Raw genomic sequence first — 17,500 nt, 5'->3', positions numbered from 1 at the left:
CCGAGCACAGTCTGGAGGCCAAGAAGAAGAGCTCGGACCACCGCAAGATCTCCAAGCAGAACACGTACGTGCTGCAGAACGGGCGCGGCGGGTCCAAGCACCCCGAGCGGCGGGCCGAGAGCGACCTCGGCGGCTACAAGAGCAGCAGCATCAACAACAGCATCAACAGCAACAGGTCGGTGGAGAACCTGGAGTACTCTCGCGTGGCCGACGACATCAGCCCCATCCCCGAGACGGAGGAGGACGTCTCCGAGAGCCACTACGCCGAGATCTGCGACTACGGGCAGCGGGGCCGCAGGCAGGCCTTCGCCAGAGGCCATCCTCCGCTCAGCCTCCCCAACCTCAGCTTCACGCTCGAGGAGGAGAACCACGTCCCGAGTGACGCCTCGGGCAGGCTGAGCGCGACGTTCAGCGACAGGGAGTCTAGGAGCAGGAAGTTCTCGAGCGCGAGCGGCGACTACAAGGAGAACATCCCGCCGAGCGAGAGCGGCGTCTCCAGCATCCACGTCAGCGCCGCCGACGGCAGCCGCGGCGAGACAGGCTCGGTCAAGGGCGGCCGCGACAGGCTCGAGAAGGACAAGGCCAACGAGGTGTACATCATCCGCGTGGTCGTGAAGGACCAGGAGGACGACAAGCTCTCGACCATCTCCAGAAACAGCAAAGGAGGATACTACATGAAGCTGAAGGGCTTCGAGGTCCCGCAGGAGGAGATCGGGAAGACGGTCCTCGGCGACGAAGTCAACGGATACGACTCCATGTGCTGAGGCGTCCCCGCCTCCTGCCGACTCCCTGTGCTCAAACAAGGACGCGCATGCTGTGTGCTCGGAAGGTCTGAAAGTCCTTTAAGAAGTGAAGTGCGCCCTTTGGAAACTGAGGATTAGTTGCTGTTATTGGCGTCATGTTTTGATTTGTGGCGTTTTATATCCGCAGACTTCAAGTTGACCTTCCAACCGGCCAATGAGTTGAAAATTCCGTCTTACATTTCTGTCTCAGTTTCACATATACGAACTAGCCTATGTGTTTGTGTACATAATTATCCGTGGCATGTAAGCAATACTCTCTGTTCCTGGAAAAAAAAGTCTAGACATTTACCTGTCTTTATAATTGTTTCCTGTCGTGTGGTGCGATCTAGGCGCCCTAGATTGCACACACGCGTGGCTGTGACGAACATTAGTGCTCCGGGAAAAGGACGAATCTCTCTGTGACACTAAACCTGCTCTTGAACCTTCTGCGTCAAGTTTTACGTCATGTATCGAATTGTATGTGGTGGATGTTGCAGTATATTCAAGTGCTTTAAAATGTATGCATGTACACATACCTACCTATATACATACAGTGTGTGTGTGTGTGTGTGTGTGTGTGTGTGTGTGTGTGTGTGTGTGTGTGTGTGTGTGTGTGTGTGTGTGTGTGTGTGTGTGTGTGTGTGTGTGTGTGTGTCTGTCTGTCTGCGCGCGTATGAGACAATACTGATTTGATAAAGTATATTACCGTTCAATGTCAGAAGGAACAGAACAAGGTGCAAAGATATATAAGCCTCTTTTCCAGTAAGTGCACTTCCACGCTACTTATTTATGGAAAAAAGGCAAACTATATCCCCAAAAGACAGTAAACATGGAACAAAAAGACCAGTAACTTCTGTGATGAAATCTTAGATGAATAAGAAAGAACAGATGATGATTCCTACATCCTATTTTTAGGGAAGAAGGATGCGTGAAACAGTTGTTCAGTTGGATAAACATTGATGAGCAATGAAGCAAGAAACAAACAAAAGTGTGTTTTGGAAACGGTTTTACTGATACTTGCGTAGTTCGCACTGCGGGATCTGTACACTGTGTTCGAATCGTCGACCGAAGCAGCGAATTCGCTTTAATGAATGAAATGAATGGAAATGAAATGCGCTCGATTGTGTGATGAAACAAAACACGGACTTACAGTGTTTACGGTAGATGTACAAGAAGGTTAATTTATAATTTCATAAACAATGCAATGTAGTGACCCATGAGGTTTAGACATTGAACAACAAAAGACATATAATGAAAAGAAAAACAAACCATAAACTATGGAATAATTTCAACAATAATACAAAGATGAACGAGAAGCAAATGTAGATTAGAAAAAGAGCCAACGTGATGCTCTCCGTCCCGTCCTGAATCTCTAGTCAGATCGCCGACAATGACCCCACGAACTGTCCCGCCCACTGACAATCGCTGCAGACACGTGCTGGACAATACAGGCACGTCGCCTGTTGCTCCTGGGTACAACACTGACAAAAACTTGTCTCGAGTTTGGACAATTAGATGGGAAATTATCATTCCGAGGCAGCCAATCAGCATCGAGAAGCGAGTGTGCACAGCCAATCAGCGCTCGAAATTGTGATTTTCTCGCGGCCAATCAGAATGCGCCTTGGTGTTCGGGCGAACACCCACTGTTTATGATTTGCTGTCTTTTTCGCCGCAATATCTGTAATTTGTTCAGACCATTCTTCTGTATGAGTGTAATCTGGTGATATAACTGGTTCGAGCTAAAAGGGCTTTTACATTTTTTTTTTATTATAGTGAATATCCATAAACGAAAATATTTATTCTAACTAAGCGTATGAAATGTGATTTTTTTTCTGTTTACTTTTTTATACAGATCGCATATTCTTGTACTATAAAATTAGGAAATCCACATCACCCTCAAACAATTGCACTGCACAATCATATCAATCAATATAGGTTTTGTCAATAAATCTAATGAAACCTCTAAAAATGGTAAATAGACTAAGTAAAGGACCAACGTGTCGCACTGCACCCACTGAACGAGGGATGAACATCATCATATAATCAAATGAGGTGTTGCGTCGATTGGGACCAGAGAAGGAGAAAAAGTGGTTCTGAAGGAATGTTCGAAAGGTCAGGAGCGAGGTCGAGCCTTCGCACCAGGAAACATCATCCCCTGTATAGGAATTCTTGTGTAAATGTCTCTGTAGCCCATCTTCTATATTTTGATGGTCTGCTGTCACGTTTTTATACTGTCGGATATTTCGTGTTGTATTCACGTATGACGAAATAAAATATGTATTTCAATTTATGTGTGTTTTTTGTCAGTTGTTCATTCCACGAAACATATAATGGATAGGAACAAAAGAGAAAGTGATATTCTTAATATTTAATTTAAACACTGATATGTATCAATTTTATAATATGGTTATAATACCATTTTTTAACAGAATTAACACTGGGTTTCAGACAATCTTCCTGTGAAATTTTGTTTGAACTTGATGTCCTCCAAATTTGTTTGATTTATCAAATCAACTTTTAAAGAAAAGTAAATTAATTCACGTCTATTATTGAAAAATACACAATAGGCATATTGCTGTACACGACTGGAATCCTACATTATGTGACAGTCATTATGTATATAAAAGTACACAAAATACACGTTCTTCATTATATATGAGTAATACTGTACAGAAAGTTATCAGTCAGTTATACAGCCCAAGAATTATACTGGACATCCATACAAGCTGTATAACAGCGTCGTGTTATTAAAAACATTGGACTTTCACCTTACCTTTCATACACACACAAGATAAGGAATAAGCTGCAAAACGCGTCTCTCAATGTAAACACTGGCAGGTCATCCTCAGTCAGTTGGCATTCACAATAAGAAAAAATATAAATATTTTCTGTATATCAGCTTGCGATGCCAATAAAACCTGATTATCATACAAATCTAACATAAAAGTACCTTACACAATACTGTAAATGCTTCTTCGTTTTGCATGTGATTTACCCTTGTTACCATCTGATTGATGGTACTATTCTATTTTTTCAGTAACTTCAATTTATGAGAATATATTTTGCTAGATATTTTCCAGAAAATTTAAGCCAGTAATAACAAAAAAGGTTAACAAAAACAATACCAGTGACTAGACGAATTTCGCAATCATACAGTTTTCGAAATGTTTCATGATTCTTTTTAATGGAAAAAAGGAAGAAAAATACTTGTATCAGTCGGATTTCCTTCCACATTTCACACACAAAGCACGCCACTCTTCCATGTCTTGATGCCTTTATAGAAATACAGTAATACTTTCAGCTGTTGTACCAAATAAGGGACGAAAGGAACGACCCTCCGACAGCCGTGATATATTTCGACGACCACAGGGTTATCTGTCCAGGACGTTGAAGCTAGACCTAGTGTTGTGAGCACCATGGGAGGGAAACTTTTTGTCTTCACACTCGAAAATTCTAGTCATTGAGGAATCTTGCACATATATATATATATATATATATATATATATATATATATATATATATATATATATATATATATATATATATATATATATATATATATATATATATATATATATATATATATATATATATATATATATATATATATATATATATATGTACAATTATTCACCACTTTTCGATTCATATTACTCAGTGTTGTCTCTGAATGTTTTTTTTTTTCCATTTCATTGCCTTTTCATCTATGTTCATAGCACACACCGCTCATGCTCCATGGCTCAGCAGAGAATTCCCGGTCGCAAGCCCGCTGTCCCCGCACCGGAAGCGTCGGCTTCTTCGGTGATCAGCACAGCGAGTCGCCTCCTTTGCTGGGGTCCGGCGAGAGCCCTTGGTCCAGCTCCTCCTTGGGCACCTCGAAGCCCGGGATCTTGACGTAGTATCCTCCGATGTCCTTCTTGAGAAGAGTGAAGCTGAGGTTGTTCTCCGGGGCGCGTCCTGCTGCCCTGCGAGTCCCGTTCTCTTTGTCGGCGGACCGCTGGCGCCCCGGCCTCTCGTTCTTCAGCGGGGACTTCCTGTTGAGGATGTACTCGCAGATCTCGGTGTAGTGCGCCTCCTCGTCCTCGCCCTCCTCCGCCTCGTGCACTGGGCTGATGTCGTCCGCGACCCTCGAGTAGTCCAGGTTCTCGATAGATCGGTTGAGTCTGCGGACGGCGTCGGCCTCCTGCTTCTTCTGCTGCGTCCGCGGGCTGCGTCCGTTCTGGAAGATGTACGTGTTCTGCTTGGACAGCTTCCTCTGGTCTTGGCCCTTGCAGTTGATCTTGCTGGGGCTGTGGTCGAGCAGCGTCTCCTTGCTGCGGCTCCTCAGGATGTTGTCCCGGCTCTTGTCTCGCGCCCGCTCGCCGAGGCGGACGGCCAGGCGGTCGCGCGACTTCTCTCGGCCGCGGTTCTTCCTCTTCTCGACATCGGCCAGGAAGGCGAAGCCGGCCGGACGCGGCTGCTCCACGAACTTGTCGCTCAGCGAGCGGCTGAGGGACCGCGACCTCTTCTCGGTCACATGATGCGTGACCTGAGGGCAAGCCAAAAGGTTAGATGAATTATGCCATATAAAAATCGGGAAAAATATTTCAAAATCTGTCATGAGGATTGGAAACACGATTCAAATGTATCGTCCAAATATTCAATTACTCCTAAATCCCTTCGACATAAATGAAGGCAGAGCCAGACCTTGATCTGCCGCCGCCAGGGCTCAGCCTCGTCCTCGCAGTACGAGACGGTCTTGAGGAAGATGGGCGACTTGGGGAACAGCGGGTCCTTCACGGGCGTCAGGACGAAGTTGGACGCCACGTCGATCTCGAACAGGGTCGCTCGAGCCTCGTTGGTCATCGTGCACGCGAGGATGACGGCCTCCTTCTCCGCCTCCTCCAGTCGCAGCACTCCTGAAGAAGGACACGACCCATTAACACTTTCACAAACACAGATCCTTCATGACTTGGCACGAGAAAGATACAAGACTAAATCGCCATATTCTGTAGTGCATTTGAAGCTGAACCAAATTTGTAACTCAGCATTAGCAGAATCATAAGTGAAAAAATGTAAAAATTATGGTATTACTGAACTATCGTTCATTACAAAACGTAATCTGTTATCTAACAGATGGTAGAAAATCGCATATCCGTTATCTGTCAGTTGACCTGTAGTTGAGACCCATATATTAGTATTATGAACAAATCATCTTCATGTGATATATACTGAGAGATGTAGAAATAAATACCAAGCAAAAAACTGAAGCTAAAGACGACATTTCAGTAACCACAGAGAAGACTGCCTCTCTCCATCCCACACCACAAAAGCAACAACAATGGATTCCCAGCGCACACGCAAAGCCTCCTGCCCGACTCACCGGTGAAGTTGCAGGGGACGCGGGGCATGTATCCGCACACGAGCCTGACGGTGAGGGGCAGCTTGTGGTTCTTGAGGATGTGCGCCATCAGGTACACGTGGTTGGGGTTCTTGCTCGTCTTGTGCGCCGTCGTGTAGAAGCGCCCCGACGCCGAGAACGGGAGGAACACCACCTGCAAAGGCGGCAAGTCAGCTGGGTCGCATAGCAGGAAAATATTCAGAGTAAAAATCAAGGAGAACAAACACGAACAAATATAGACTGATTAATCACTAACGAAAAAGGACTACCTGCTTAAGAAAGAAGTGCAAACACATTTATAAAGTAATAAATAGAAAGTATCACGACGTACACACACACACACACACACACACACACACACACACACACACACACACACACACCACACACACACACACACACACACACACACACACACACACACATATACATACATATATATATATATATATATATATATATATATATATATATATATATATATATATATATATATATATATATATTCAAAACAGGGCAGACTTAATGCCCCCGACGCCCACCTCATTCCTATAGTTGAGACTGGGCGTATTTATCACAGATGCTTGGTGGCAAAAACAGAAAGAGAAAACATGGAAATCATTATATATCAACCGCAGCAAACAAAGCTTAACCTTACCTAACTAATAGATAGAAATGAAATACATTCATAAAATGGAAATTAAACTAGATACAGAAGACATGGTAATCATCAGATGTCAACAGAACAGAACCTAACCTAACCTAACCTAAATAAGAGACAGAAAAGTACATTCATAAAATGTTGGGATATTAAACTAGATACAAAAGGTGAAAACCGAACCTTACTCTGTCATGTCACCTTAGCTTACCTTACCTCTTACCTGACCTAACCTAACCAACTTAACCTAATAGGTAGAAAGGAAGCGCAACCTAACCTAACATAACGAACCCAACTTAACCAAATAGGTTGAAAGTACATTCATAAAATGGTTAATTAAAAAAAAAATACAAAGAGAAAACAGAGAAAAGTCAGCAACGAAAATGGCGCAAGACGGAAACCGAAATCCCCCGCAGTGCAATACAAAGCCGTTCTGCTTACCTCGTTTCTATAGTTGAGACACTGCGCGTATTTATCACACACGTAGACGGGGCCGGCGTCGCGCCCTCGGCCTGAGCTGTTGGTTCTCCGGGCGTTGAGGTCCTCGAAGATGCCCAAGAGCTTGAGCACGTGGCCGCTCTGGACCACCGTCTTCTGGTACGTCATGCGCCCGCTTTCTGTGGTCGAGGGAGACTCGTTAAGACGAACAGATTGAAAAGTGTGTTAAGAGACAGAATTTGGGGGAGACACTCAGACTGACATCCAATGGTTGTAATAAGAGGATATGATAATAAGGAAAAGGGGAAAATAGTCTTTAGCAACGTGTTATGACTACATAATATTCAGAAAATAAAGTAATTGAATACTCTTGGGAAATTTGTAAATGACAGCAAAACAAATGAAAAAAAGCGAAAAAGGCAACAACAAAGACAAAAGGCAGTAGAATATCAAGCGAAGAACTTTGAAAAAATATAAAAATCTACGGCGGAGACTCACCATCCTTGAGGTTGGTGTAGGCGGGCACGTCGTATCTGGTGAGGAAGAAGGAGACCTTGCTGGTGGCGACCTGCTCCACCGACGAGAAGAAGGGCGCCGTGTGGCCCTCGCTCGTCACGATGGCGAACCAGCCTGGGGGCGCGAGGGGAGGTGAGGGCTCTGCTTCGCGCTCTCTCTCTCTCTCTCCCTCTCTCTCTTTCTTTCTTTAATTCTCTCTCTCTTTACTCTCTACTCTCTACTCTCTCTCTCTCTCTCTCTCTCTCTCTCTCTCTCTCTCTCTCTCTCTCTCCCTCTCTCTCTCTCTCCTCACTTGGCCAACGTTCAGACATAAAATTCAAGGTCGGGTTTAATCTCCCAAAACCGATCTACAAAGTCGGACTCGATCTGCTCGTCGCAGCCACAATAAACTCGGCGGCAGAACGGCTTCAGATGCATATCTTAATCCGCCGCCTGCGAGGACACCGTTACGGGAAGGGGCCCTCGAAGACCACGGCGGGGGAGGTGAGAGGGGGTGGGGGGCGGTGGGAGGGGAGAGGGAGGAGGGGGAGAGGGGGAGGGGAGAGGGGTGGGAGAGGGGGCGGGGGCGGTGGGAGGGGAGAGGGGGTGGGGGAGGTGAGAGGGGAGAGGGGAGAGGGGGTGGGGGCGGTGGGAGGGGAGAGGGGGTGGGGGCGGTGGGAGGGGAGAGGGGGTGGGGGGCGGTGGGAGGGGAGAGGGGTTGGGGGCGGGGGCGGGGGAGGGGAGAGGGCGTGGGGGCGGTGGGAGAGGAGAGGGGGTGGGGGTGGTGGGAGAGGAGAGGGGGTGGGGGCGGTGGGAGGGGAGAGGGCGTGGGGGCGGTGGGAGAGGAGAGGGGGTGGGGGTGGTGGGAGGGGAGTGGGGTGGGGTACGGTGGGAGGGGAGAGGGAGTGGGGGACGGGGGGAGGGGAGAGGGGGTGGGGACGGTGGGAGGGGAGAGGGAGTGGGGGAGGGGGTGGGGGCGGTTGGAGGGAAGAGAGGGGTGGGGGGCGGTGGGAGGGGGAGAGGGGGTGGGGGCGGTGGGAGGAGGAGAGGGAGGTGGGGGCGGTGGGAGGGGAGTAGGGGGTGGGGGCGGTGGGAGGGGAGAGGGGGTGGGGGCGGTGGGAGGGGAGAGGGAGAGGGGTGGGGGCGGTGGGAGGGGAGAGGGGGTGGGGGCGGTGGGAGGGGAAGAGGGGGTGGGGGCGGTGGGAGGGGAGAGGGGTGGGGGCGGTGGGAGGGGAGAGGGGGTGGGGGCGGTGGGAGGGGAGAGGGGGTGGGGGCGGTGGGAGGGGAGAGGGGTGGGGGCGGTGGGAGGAGGGGAGAGGAGAGGGGTGGGGGCGGTGGAAGGGTGGAGGTAGTGGAAGTGGGAGGGTATAGGAGGTGGAGGTGGAAGGGTGGAGGGGGTATTGGGGTGGGATGGCGGACAGATGGAAGGGAGGAGTAGGGGGGGAGGGGAGACAGAGGGGAAAAAGTAGAGAGAATGAAGGAAACAGAGAGAGGGGAAAAGGGAGAGGAGGCGTAAGAAGAATAGAGAGAGAAGGAAGTGTACCGAGAGGAAGGGGAGAGGAAGAAAGTGCGTGACATAGCAAAGGAAACGCGGAGGGAGAGGCGACGAGAAGAAGACAAACACCAAAGAAGCAAATTGCCGCAGAAGGAGGACGAGGAAGAGCAGAAGGGAGGGAGGCGGAGACGCGCAAAGCCACCGAGAGAAAAGGGGAGAGGCGGGGGGAAGGAGGACAAGGTCGGTAGCCAAGAGGAAAAAGAAAAAGGAATGAAAAGAAAGAAAAATTAAAGGAAAGAAAGAAGAAAAGAAGAATAGAAAGAAAGAGGAAGGAGGACACGATCGGGAGCCAAGAGGAAAAAGAAAAGAAAAGAAAAGAAAAGAAAAGAAAGAAAGAAAGAAAATACGAAACAAAACAGGAAATTGAAGGACAGAATCACAGGCGAAAAGGAGACTCTCTCTAACCTGTGTACGAGTCTGGGATGACGATGGCGGGGCCGACGGGGGCGAGGGCGCCGTCGCGACCCGGGCGGAGGGACACGCCGCGGACCTGCAGGGAGAGCGAGAATAATAATGAGAATAATAGCTTGGGGATGATGGAGGTGATGAAGATGATGATTTTGATGATCATGATGGTAATAATGATAATGATCATCATCATCATCATTAAGATAATGACGATGGTGATGAAAATGATGATTATGATAATGAGGATGATGATGAAGATAATGGTGATAAAGATTATCATATTGATGGGGATGATAACAATAATGATGGTGGTGTTCTACTGATGGCGATAAATAGAAAAAAGTGTAAATAACTTTGCAGAGGCAGGGGGAGGGAGGGGGGAGGAATGACCTCCTCAAGTCCTCTCTTGTCATCCCGCTATTGTGTCAGGCATGTCAGCTGTTCAGCTGAATCCTTAAGGCAGGGGCGATCTGGGCCTGTCCGTTATATTCTCTATTTTTCTCTTTCTCTCTCTATCTTCTTCTCACTGTTTGGCTATCTATCTGCCTCCCTCTATCTCTCTATCCCATTTGCAAGAGTAACGCCTGGACACTTTCAGAAGCCCGAACCACGGCCCTGGACAGCCTCCGTCGCGCCCTGAATCCCCTTCGCAGCCAGAGCCACAGTCGCGTGGGAAATCCTGAAGGGAAATATCCCTGTCCTTGAAACAGAACTAACCTACCTCAACATCTATTTATTTTTTGTCTATCAATATACATATATATATATATATATATATATATATATATATATATATATATATATATATATATATATATATATATATATATTTTTTTTTTTTTTTTTTTTTTTTTTTTTTTTTTTTTTTTTTTTTTTTTTTTTTTTTTTTTGTCATTATGATGAGTCAACGAAACGCACTCGGGACAGCAGTTCGCCCCCGTCCCGGTTCGTCGGCCGAAGAAGATCTCAGTTGTTCAATTACGTTTTGGTTTGTAAGTGTCGATACGAAAGGCTGGAAGAGTCACAGGTGTTGGTCGTGGCAATGGTGATGATGGCAATGGTGATGGTGGCAATGAAGACGATGGCAATGAAAACGATGGCAAAGGTGATGGTGGCCATGGCACCGGCGTCGCGAGGCCCTTCGGCCGCCAGCGTGGGCGTGGGCGCGACCCGCCCGCCGTGTCCTTACCTTGGTCGACGTGTAGTTCTGGTAGAGCAGGAGTGGGCGCGAGAGGTCGAGGCCCGTGGGCGCGGCGGGCGTGTGGAGGTGGGCCGCAGTGGGCAGCTTGCATCGCTTGAGGAGGCTCTTGGGCGTCAGGGCGGCGCCGAGCATGGGCGGCGGGTGGGGCGACGCCCCTGAGAGCCGCCCACTCGACGACCCAGACGAGTGCGAGCTGGACATGGTGGCGCTGCTGCACTAGACGCGGGCGTGGGCGGCGGTGGCTCTGTCCGGCCGCACCATCCTCCCCCGCGGGCGGGATCGCACGCCCTCGCGCCGGCCGTCCGCGTCGCTCCGCCGGTGGTGAAGGGCGGCCTCCTCGTGCGGGCGTAAGGCTTCTTCGCGCGCCTCCGCTGCCCCTCCTGCGCTGCGCTCCCGGGCTCCGCCGCGAGGCTCTCTCCCTGCGCGCGCTCGAGCACTCGTTCGCGTCCGCCTGCGCTCACGCCGCCTGCATCACCGGCGCTCCGTCCGCCTCGGCCGCCGCTCCTCTGCGCTGCGAGCGTGGTCGCGCATTCCTCGGGACTGTCCGCTGTCCCTTCGAGGGCGCTCCCGCGCGTGCGCACGCGGATGTGCGACCGAGGTGCAATTTGACCTTGTCGGGGCCCGGCGTCCCCTGAGCGTCACCGTCGGGCAGCCGTCGGGAGGAGGCCGCGCTCGAGCAGCCCTTGTGTCTAGCAGCCGACGCTCCCGAACATTCACGCGTCGAGGCTCCTGTCCATCCTGTTCCTCTGGCCTCCTTCGCTCGCCTCCCTCGCGGCTCCCTCGCCTCCGAAGCAGCGATGCTCACAGGCGACGCCGCGAGCAGACACTGAGGGCCTCCTCGCCGGGTCCTTCTTGGGGACCCTTGGCGTCCGCCGTCTCGCTGTGACTCACGCGGCGACTCCGGGGACAGGCACCTGCGCGACAACGAGAAATGTTTGGTTAGTTGTTGAGAATACATTGTCTTCAGGTTTTATTTATCTATTTATTTTGTCGTCCTTTTTTTTTCTCTTAGCATAGATTTCAAATCAGATAAAGGCTGGGTTCCCAGGATGCCGTTTCGTGTTTTATTTTGTTTTACTCCTTGGCATCTGTGATTTGACGTGGAGGAAGAATTGCAAGATAAAGAAAGATAATAACTAAAGGTGTTTATCATAACCTGAAAGGAAAATGCACACGACACATTCATGGCGAGGAACCCACGTCTGTTCTCCTAGAACGGACCGACATGTTGGTGTTCGTACAATTCAGCGTTAAATTGTTTACTTTTGAAGCTCTGGAAATTAACATAGTCCAGGAGAGAGAGAGAGAGAGAGAGAGAGAGAGAGAGAGAGAGAGAGAGAGAGAGAGAGAGAGAGAGAGAGAAAATCAAAGAAGTCATGCCTTCGGGATCTTTCTGAGCAAATGACATACATGACTCAATTACGAGATGACAAGAGAGGACTTGAGGTAGGTCATTCCCTGTGTTTTTTTCCTTCAGTCCTTCTTCCAAAACAGACATATAGAGACAGACTGACAGATAGACAGACGGAGACAGACAACAAGGCTGACAGATACAGACAGACAAACAGACCAACAGACGAGAAAGATGGCAGACAAGCAGGACAGATGACCCACAGATAATCAAGGAGCATTTTCCCACAGACTCGGTCGTTCCCGAGCCCCGGACGGAGCGAATGGCCGAGATATGAGTTTTGCTGGCCGCCGAACTTTATCAAAAATCATATCAAAGGAAAGCCTTTTATTCAACTTCAACAAAATGGCTTCAAAAAGATCATCCAACAAGTATGTGCAGAGATCAAGAAATATATATCAACACTAATTCAGGATTCATGACTCCTTTTAATTTAAGAAAGCAAAAATATAAACAACTATAGTAGAGGCATGTAAGCAAACAAAAAGCATGCACCGGCAACTCAAACTATCCTATTGGTTCTGTTGGTTCGACAGCAAGGGAGTCGAGAAAAAGTAGAATAAAAATAATATAAAAGGGCTAGAACTATTTTCTATTAACTGTTCCATTCTTTTATTTCATTACCCCAACAGTTTATTATCTTCATATCTTCTTATAACGCCTTTTTATCATGTTTCTATTATATCTTCTTATCGTTTATCTTATCATCCTCCCGTGACAACCCCCCACGCAAAACCCGGAGTGCAGAAGGGTCGTGTGAGGGGGTCTTTGGGCTTTCGTCAAGTCCTGAAGAGTAGTTCTTAATGGGTCTTTGGGGTCGTTATGTTCAGATATGCCGGGTGGAAGAGGCTGTTGATTAATTCCATCTAAAACGGTTCGGTTGGGTCGTTAAGGTCAAAGGGTCGTTTCGGTCCATCATGTCGAAAAGTGTCATTAAAAGGAGTCCAAAAAGGAATTTCGAAAGCATCGTCTAAAAAGGTCTTTAGGATCGAGATGTTGAACGACGTCGTCCTTAACATTTCTTCTGGTTAGTTAGACATTAAGGATTCGTCCTCGTGCTGCGGTTCCTTATAAACAAAGTCTTTTATAAGTCTAGGCCATTTTCTTTTAGACAGTCTGAAAACAATCGCTCGTTTGGCTCTAAGATGATTTCCGAGACGGTTCTTTGGTTCGTGAGATGGAACGGGATCACCCAAAGCTTTGTCTTGGTTCAGCAAGAAAAAAAAAAAATCCACGAGGAGTCTGCTGGTTCCTGAGAGTCTAAAGAGGTCGTGCTAAAAAAGGCCAATTGGGTCGTTGCGAACAAAAGGAATTCATTATAGAATTCGTTCGCTTCGATAAGCCATATAGACGCTGGTTTGCCCGTTAGATCCAAATTTGTTATATCAGAGTTTGTTCTGTTGAATAATTCTTTATATCCTTCGTTAAGTCCAAGGAATCGTTATGTCCGAGGGAGTTGTTCACGAGAGATATGTTGGTTCATTAAAGGACTCGACCTGGTGGAGGAGGGGGGGGGGGGAAGCGCTCCTGTCTGGTCGGCTGTTTTGACTTTGTTTTGATCCGTCCCTGTGCTTCGTGTCTCCGCCTCTTCCTCTTGACAGACCGTAAGATTGCTGCTCTCACTTCTGAATAGCCCTGGGCTCGCTCTTCTTACTCTGTTTTCAATTCATTCTCATTCTCTCTCTCCCTCCCTCTTTCACTTTCTCTCTCTCTCTCTCTTTCACTTTCTTTCTCTCCCCCCCTCTCTTTGTCTCTGTGTATGTCTGTCTGTCTGTCTGTCTGTCTGTCTGTCTGTCTCTCTGTCTGTCTCTCTCTCTCTCTCTCTCTCCCCCCCCTCTCTCTCTCTCTCCCTCAACCCCCTCTCTCTCACTCTCCCTCCCCCCTTCTCTCTCTCTCTCTCTCTCCCCTCTCTTTCTCTCTCTCTCTCTCTCACACTCTCTCTCTCTCTCTCTCTCTCTCTCTCTCTCTCTCTCTCTCTCTCTCTCTCTCTCTCTCTCTCTCTCTCTCTCTCTCTCCCCCTCTCTCTCTCTCTCTCCCCAAACCCCGACACCAATAATATTGCACAAATACATCTTCCAGCCCTCAAATGAAACTCCTGACACCAGATGATACTTCAGGAAGAATTATAGCGAAATAAAACCGATCGAGATGAGCGTTTTTAGTGAGATGCCTGTGAAGTGCGGCCCGTTAAGGGTCTGGTCGTGTCTGCCAGATTATATGCATGTATATATATATATATATATATATATATATATATATATATATATATATGTGTGTGTGTGTGTGTGTGTGTGTGTGTGTGTGTGTGTGTGTGTGTGTGTGTGAGAGAGAGAGAGAGAAAAATACGATTTACACACACACACACACACACACACACACACACACACACACACACACACACACACACACACACATATATATATATATATATATATATATATACATATATATAAAGAGAGCGGTAGCTATATATATGACTAACTTGATAGTTGGACATACAGATAGATGGTCAAATACGTTGTTTCCAAGAAGAAAGACATTAATACAAAATACGGATTATTATTAAAATCCCAAAAGGACATCTAATCTCTACTACACATCCTATAAGAAGAGAAACCAACAAATATCCAACAATAATTTGAAAATATCCTTAAACCAAAATTGCAAAGACTGTAACAAACCGTATTTTTTTCCTTCTTCTTTTGCAACTTCCGAATGACATTGCAATGATTTCGAGAATTTTTTTTAGACCGAATGGCCGAAGATTGAACATTACGAGTTCCCGCTTTCGATGGAGACGGAGAAAGATAAACAGGTAGATAGAGAGAGGCAGCGAGAGAGGGCGAGAGGGAAAGAGGGAGGGAGGGAGGAAGGAAAAGGTGAAACAAGATATGATGAAATGAAGTTTGAGGGAGACAGAGAAAATCGAAAACATAAACAATAAATAAAAAAAAGGAACATGAACACACACACACGAAATAAATAAATGATACGCAGAATAATCATAATGATGGCAATAATAAACACCACCACCACAACCATCAACAACAATAAAAATAAAACAAACCAAAACGCGTCCTATCACCCAACACGAGCCGCAGCGAAGCACCCGAACCGAAGCGAGCGAGCGGAGCAGCGAAGCGCGCCGAGCGACTCGCGGGTTCGAAGCAGCCCGGGCGGGGAAGGCTCGGTCAGTAGCAACTCGTGGAGGCTTCGTGGCATCTGCTTCTATTTTTGGAAAAGGCACATTTTGGTGACGCCACAAAAGTTACGGATGATTTGTGAATGTGGTCGATCATTTTGCTCTTAAATTTTCAAAAAGGATGAAAAATGATTTCAAAGGTTATATTTTCATTGAACAATCATCCAAATAGCCCCACGGGACGCCATGAAACCTCGAGGTGCTACTGATCTCGCCTCCCCCACGCGCGGACAGGTTGGGCAGAACGTCTTAAAATCACCTTTGTTATCATTATCGTAATTCTTATTATCATTATCTTTATCCGTATCATTATTATCATCACTGTCATTGGCATTGTCATAATCATCATCATTACTGTCATTATCACTATCGTTATTATCCTCATCATTCTTCTTATTATCAACATCATTACTGCACAACCGCGACATCATCATTATTCGTATTCTATGCAGTTTATCTAATTTGTTGCTTAAATAATCTCTGTTGATTTTAACATGACGTATAAATGACACAATGCACATGTATGTATATCTATGAAAAATATGAAGGAATATACAGAAAAATGCAAAAATCCGCATACAGACACACATGCACATACACACGCGAGACAAATACACATGCAGACACGCATGCACAAACACACACGACAAAAAACAAAGAAAAAAAGCATATAAAACAAATGTAATACATATTTAAGTTGCTGTAAATATCAAATGAACTTGCAGTCACCAATGAAGATCGTAAACTTATGTGTCACGCCTAAAGTTATGTGCAAGTTGGCCTTATCTCTCGCATCTCATTTGCATAATGCTAATTCTCCGCGATAGGATCGATCGCCGAGACAATCCCCGCGGAGGCCTAGCCAATCGCACGCCAATCTGCCTCTCGGGGGAAAGGGGGGGGGGGGACGGGCCGCAAGTCGCTCCTGAAGGGTGTTCCCCGGGCGGGGACGCCGCCGGCAGGAGACGCACTCTCGGCCGGCCGGCGGGGTCCGGCTGTGGCTGTCTGTCTGTCTCCGTCTGCTTGTTTGTCTGTGGCTCTCCATTCCTGCGTGACTCTGTGTCTCTCTCTATCTCTCCCCACTCTCTCTCTCTCTCTCTCTCTCTCTCTTTCTCTCCCACTCTGTCTGTCTGTCTCTCTCTCTATCTATCTCTCTCCCCACTCTCTCACTCTATCTATCTCTCTCTCTCTAACTATTTTTCTCTCTCCCCACGCTCTTTCTCTCTCTCCCTCTCCTCTGTTCGTCTGTGTTTCTCTCATTCTGCGTTTTTTAAAATGTTTTTATGCTTGTCTGTCTGATAATAAATTTCTGTCTTGTTGGCTGGCTTGTATCTGTGCATGTTTTTTTTTTCCTTTTTGTCTGTGTGTCTGGCTGTCTGTCTATCTGTCTACGTGTCTAGCTGTATATGTCTTTCTATGTCAATCGTTCACGTTTCTTTATCCATCGATCAGTCAGTCAGTTTGACGGCCCTTTCTCGTACCTTTATCCTTGCCTCTCCTTCTCACCTGCCATCGCTCTCTCTTTCTCTCGCAATTCCTTTCTCCCTCAATCCCTCCATCATTCCCTCGATATCAACATCCTTATCTCCCCTCCCTCCATATTTCTCCTCCTCTTTCTCTCTCTCCCCCTCCTATATCTTCTTCCTTCCCTCCCTCTCAACCCCTCTCTCCCTCTCTCCATATCCCTCCTCTACCCCCTCCCTCTCACTATCCCTGTATCGCTTTCCCTCCAACTCTCCCTCCCTCCACATTTCCCTTCCTTCTCAACCCCCTCTCTCCTCCCTCTATATTTTTCCTCCATCTACTCCCTCTCACCGTTCCTGTTTCTCTTCCCCTCCAACCCTCCCTCCCTCCATATTTCTTCTCCATTCCCTCCCTCCCTCCATATTTCTCTTCCTTCCCTCCCTCCCTCCCTCTCCCCATTCCTGTTTGTCTTTCCCTCCCTCCATATTTCTCCTTCATTCCCTCCC

The 17,500-nt window shown here is 47.4% G+C and overlaps 2 protein-coding genes across 4 annotated transcripts in view; one reads left to right on the top strand and one right to left on the bottom strand.

Moving 5' to 3' along the window:
- The window catches only part of LOC113823404 (uncharacterized), a 162,746-nt gene extending 159,676 nt beyond the window's left edge, over positions 1-3,070 (top strand). For both annotated transcript variants that reach the window (XM_070125890.1, XM_070125889.1), the window contains one exon: positions 1-3,070. This exon is cut by the window's left edge and continues 295 nt beyond it. In XM_070125890.1, the coding sequence (XP_069981991.1) occupies positions 1-764 (764 nt within the window). In that variant the 3' untranslated portion in view covers positions 765-3,070.
- A 65-nt stretch (positions 3,071-3,135) lies between these two features.
- LOC113823405 (GRB2-associated and regulator of MAPK protein 2) overlaps positions 3,136-17,500 on the bottom strand; it is a 105,475-nt gene continuing 91,110 nt past the window's right edge. The window contains exons 3-9 of one of the 2 annotated variants that reach the window (XM_070125891.1): positions 10,906-11,831; positions 9,714-9,798; positions 7,757-7,888; positions 7,262-7,437; positions 6,145-6,316; positions 5,469-5,680; positions 3,136-5,310 (exon numbers count right to left, since the gene is read on the bottom strand). In XM_070125891.1, coding sequence (XP_069981992.1) covers positions 4,588-5,310; positions 5,469-5,680; positions 6,145-6,316; positions 7,262-7,437; positions 7,757-7,888; positions 9,714-9,798; positions 10,906-11,118 — 1,713 coding nt within the window. In that variant the 5' untranslated portion in view covers positions 11,119-11,831 and the 3' untranslated portion in view covers positions 3,136-4,587. The remainder of the gene's footprint in view (positions 5,311-5,468; positions 5,681-6,144; positions 6,317-7,261; positions 7,438-7,756; positions 7,889-9,713; positions 9,799-10,905; positions 11,832-17,500) is intronic. The other variant, XM_070125892.1, reaches the window with a different exon arrangement.

The sequence above is a fragment of the Penaeus vannamei genome, chromosome 9 (genome assembly GCF_042767895.1).
Source record: "Penaeus vannamei isolate JL-2024 chromosome 9, ASM4276789v1, whole genome shotgun sequence".
Lineage (NCBI taxonomy): Eukaryota > Metazoa > Arthropoda > Malacostraca > Decapoda > Penaeidae > Penaeus > Penaeus vannamei.
Note: the sequence above shows the minus strand (reverse complement) of the source record. Positions and strands in the feature narration are given on the sequence as shown.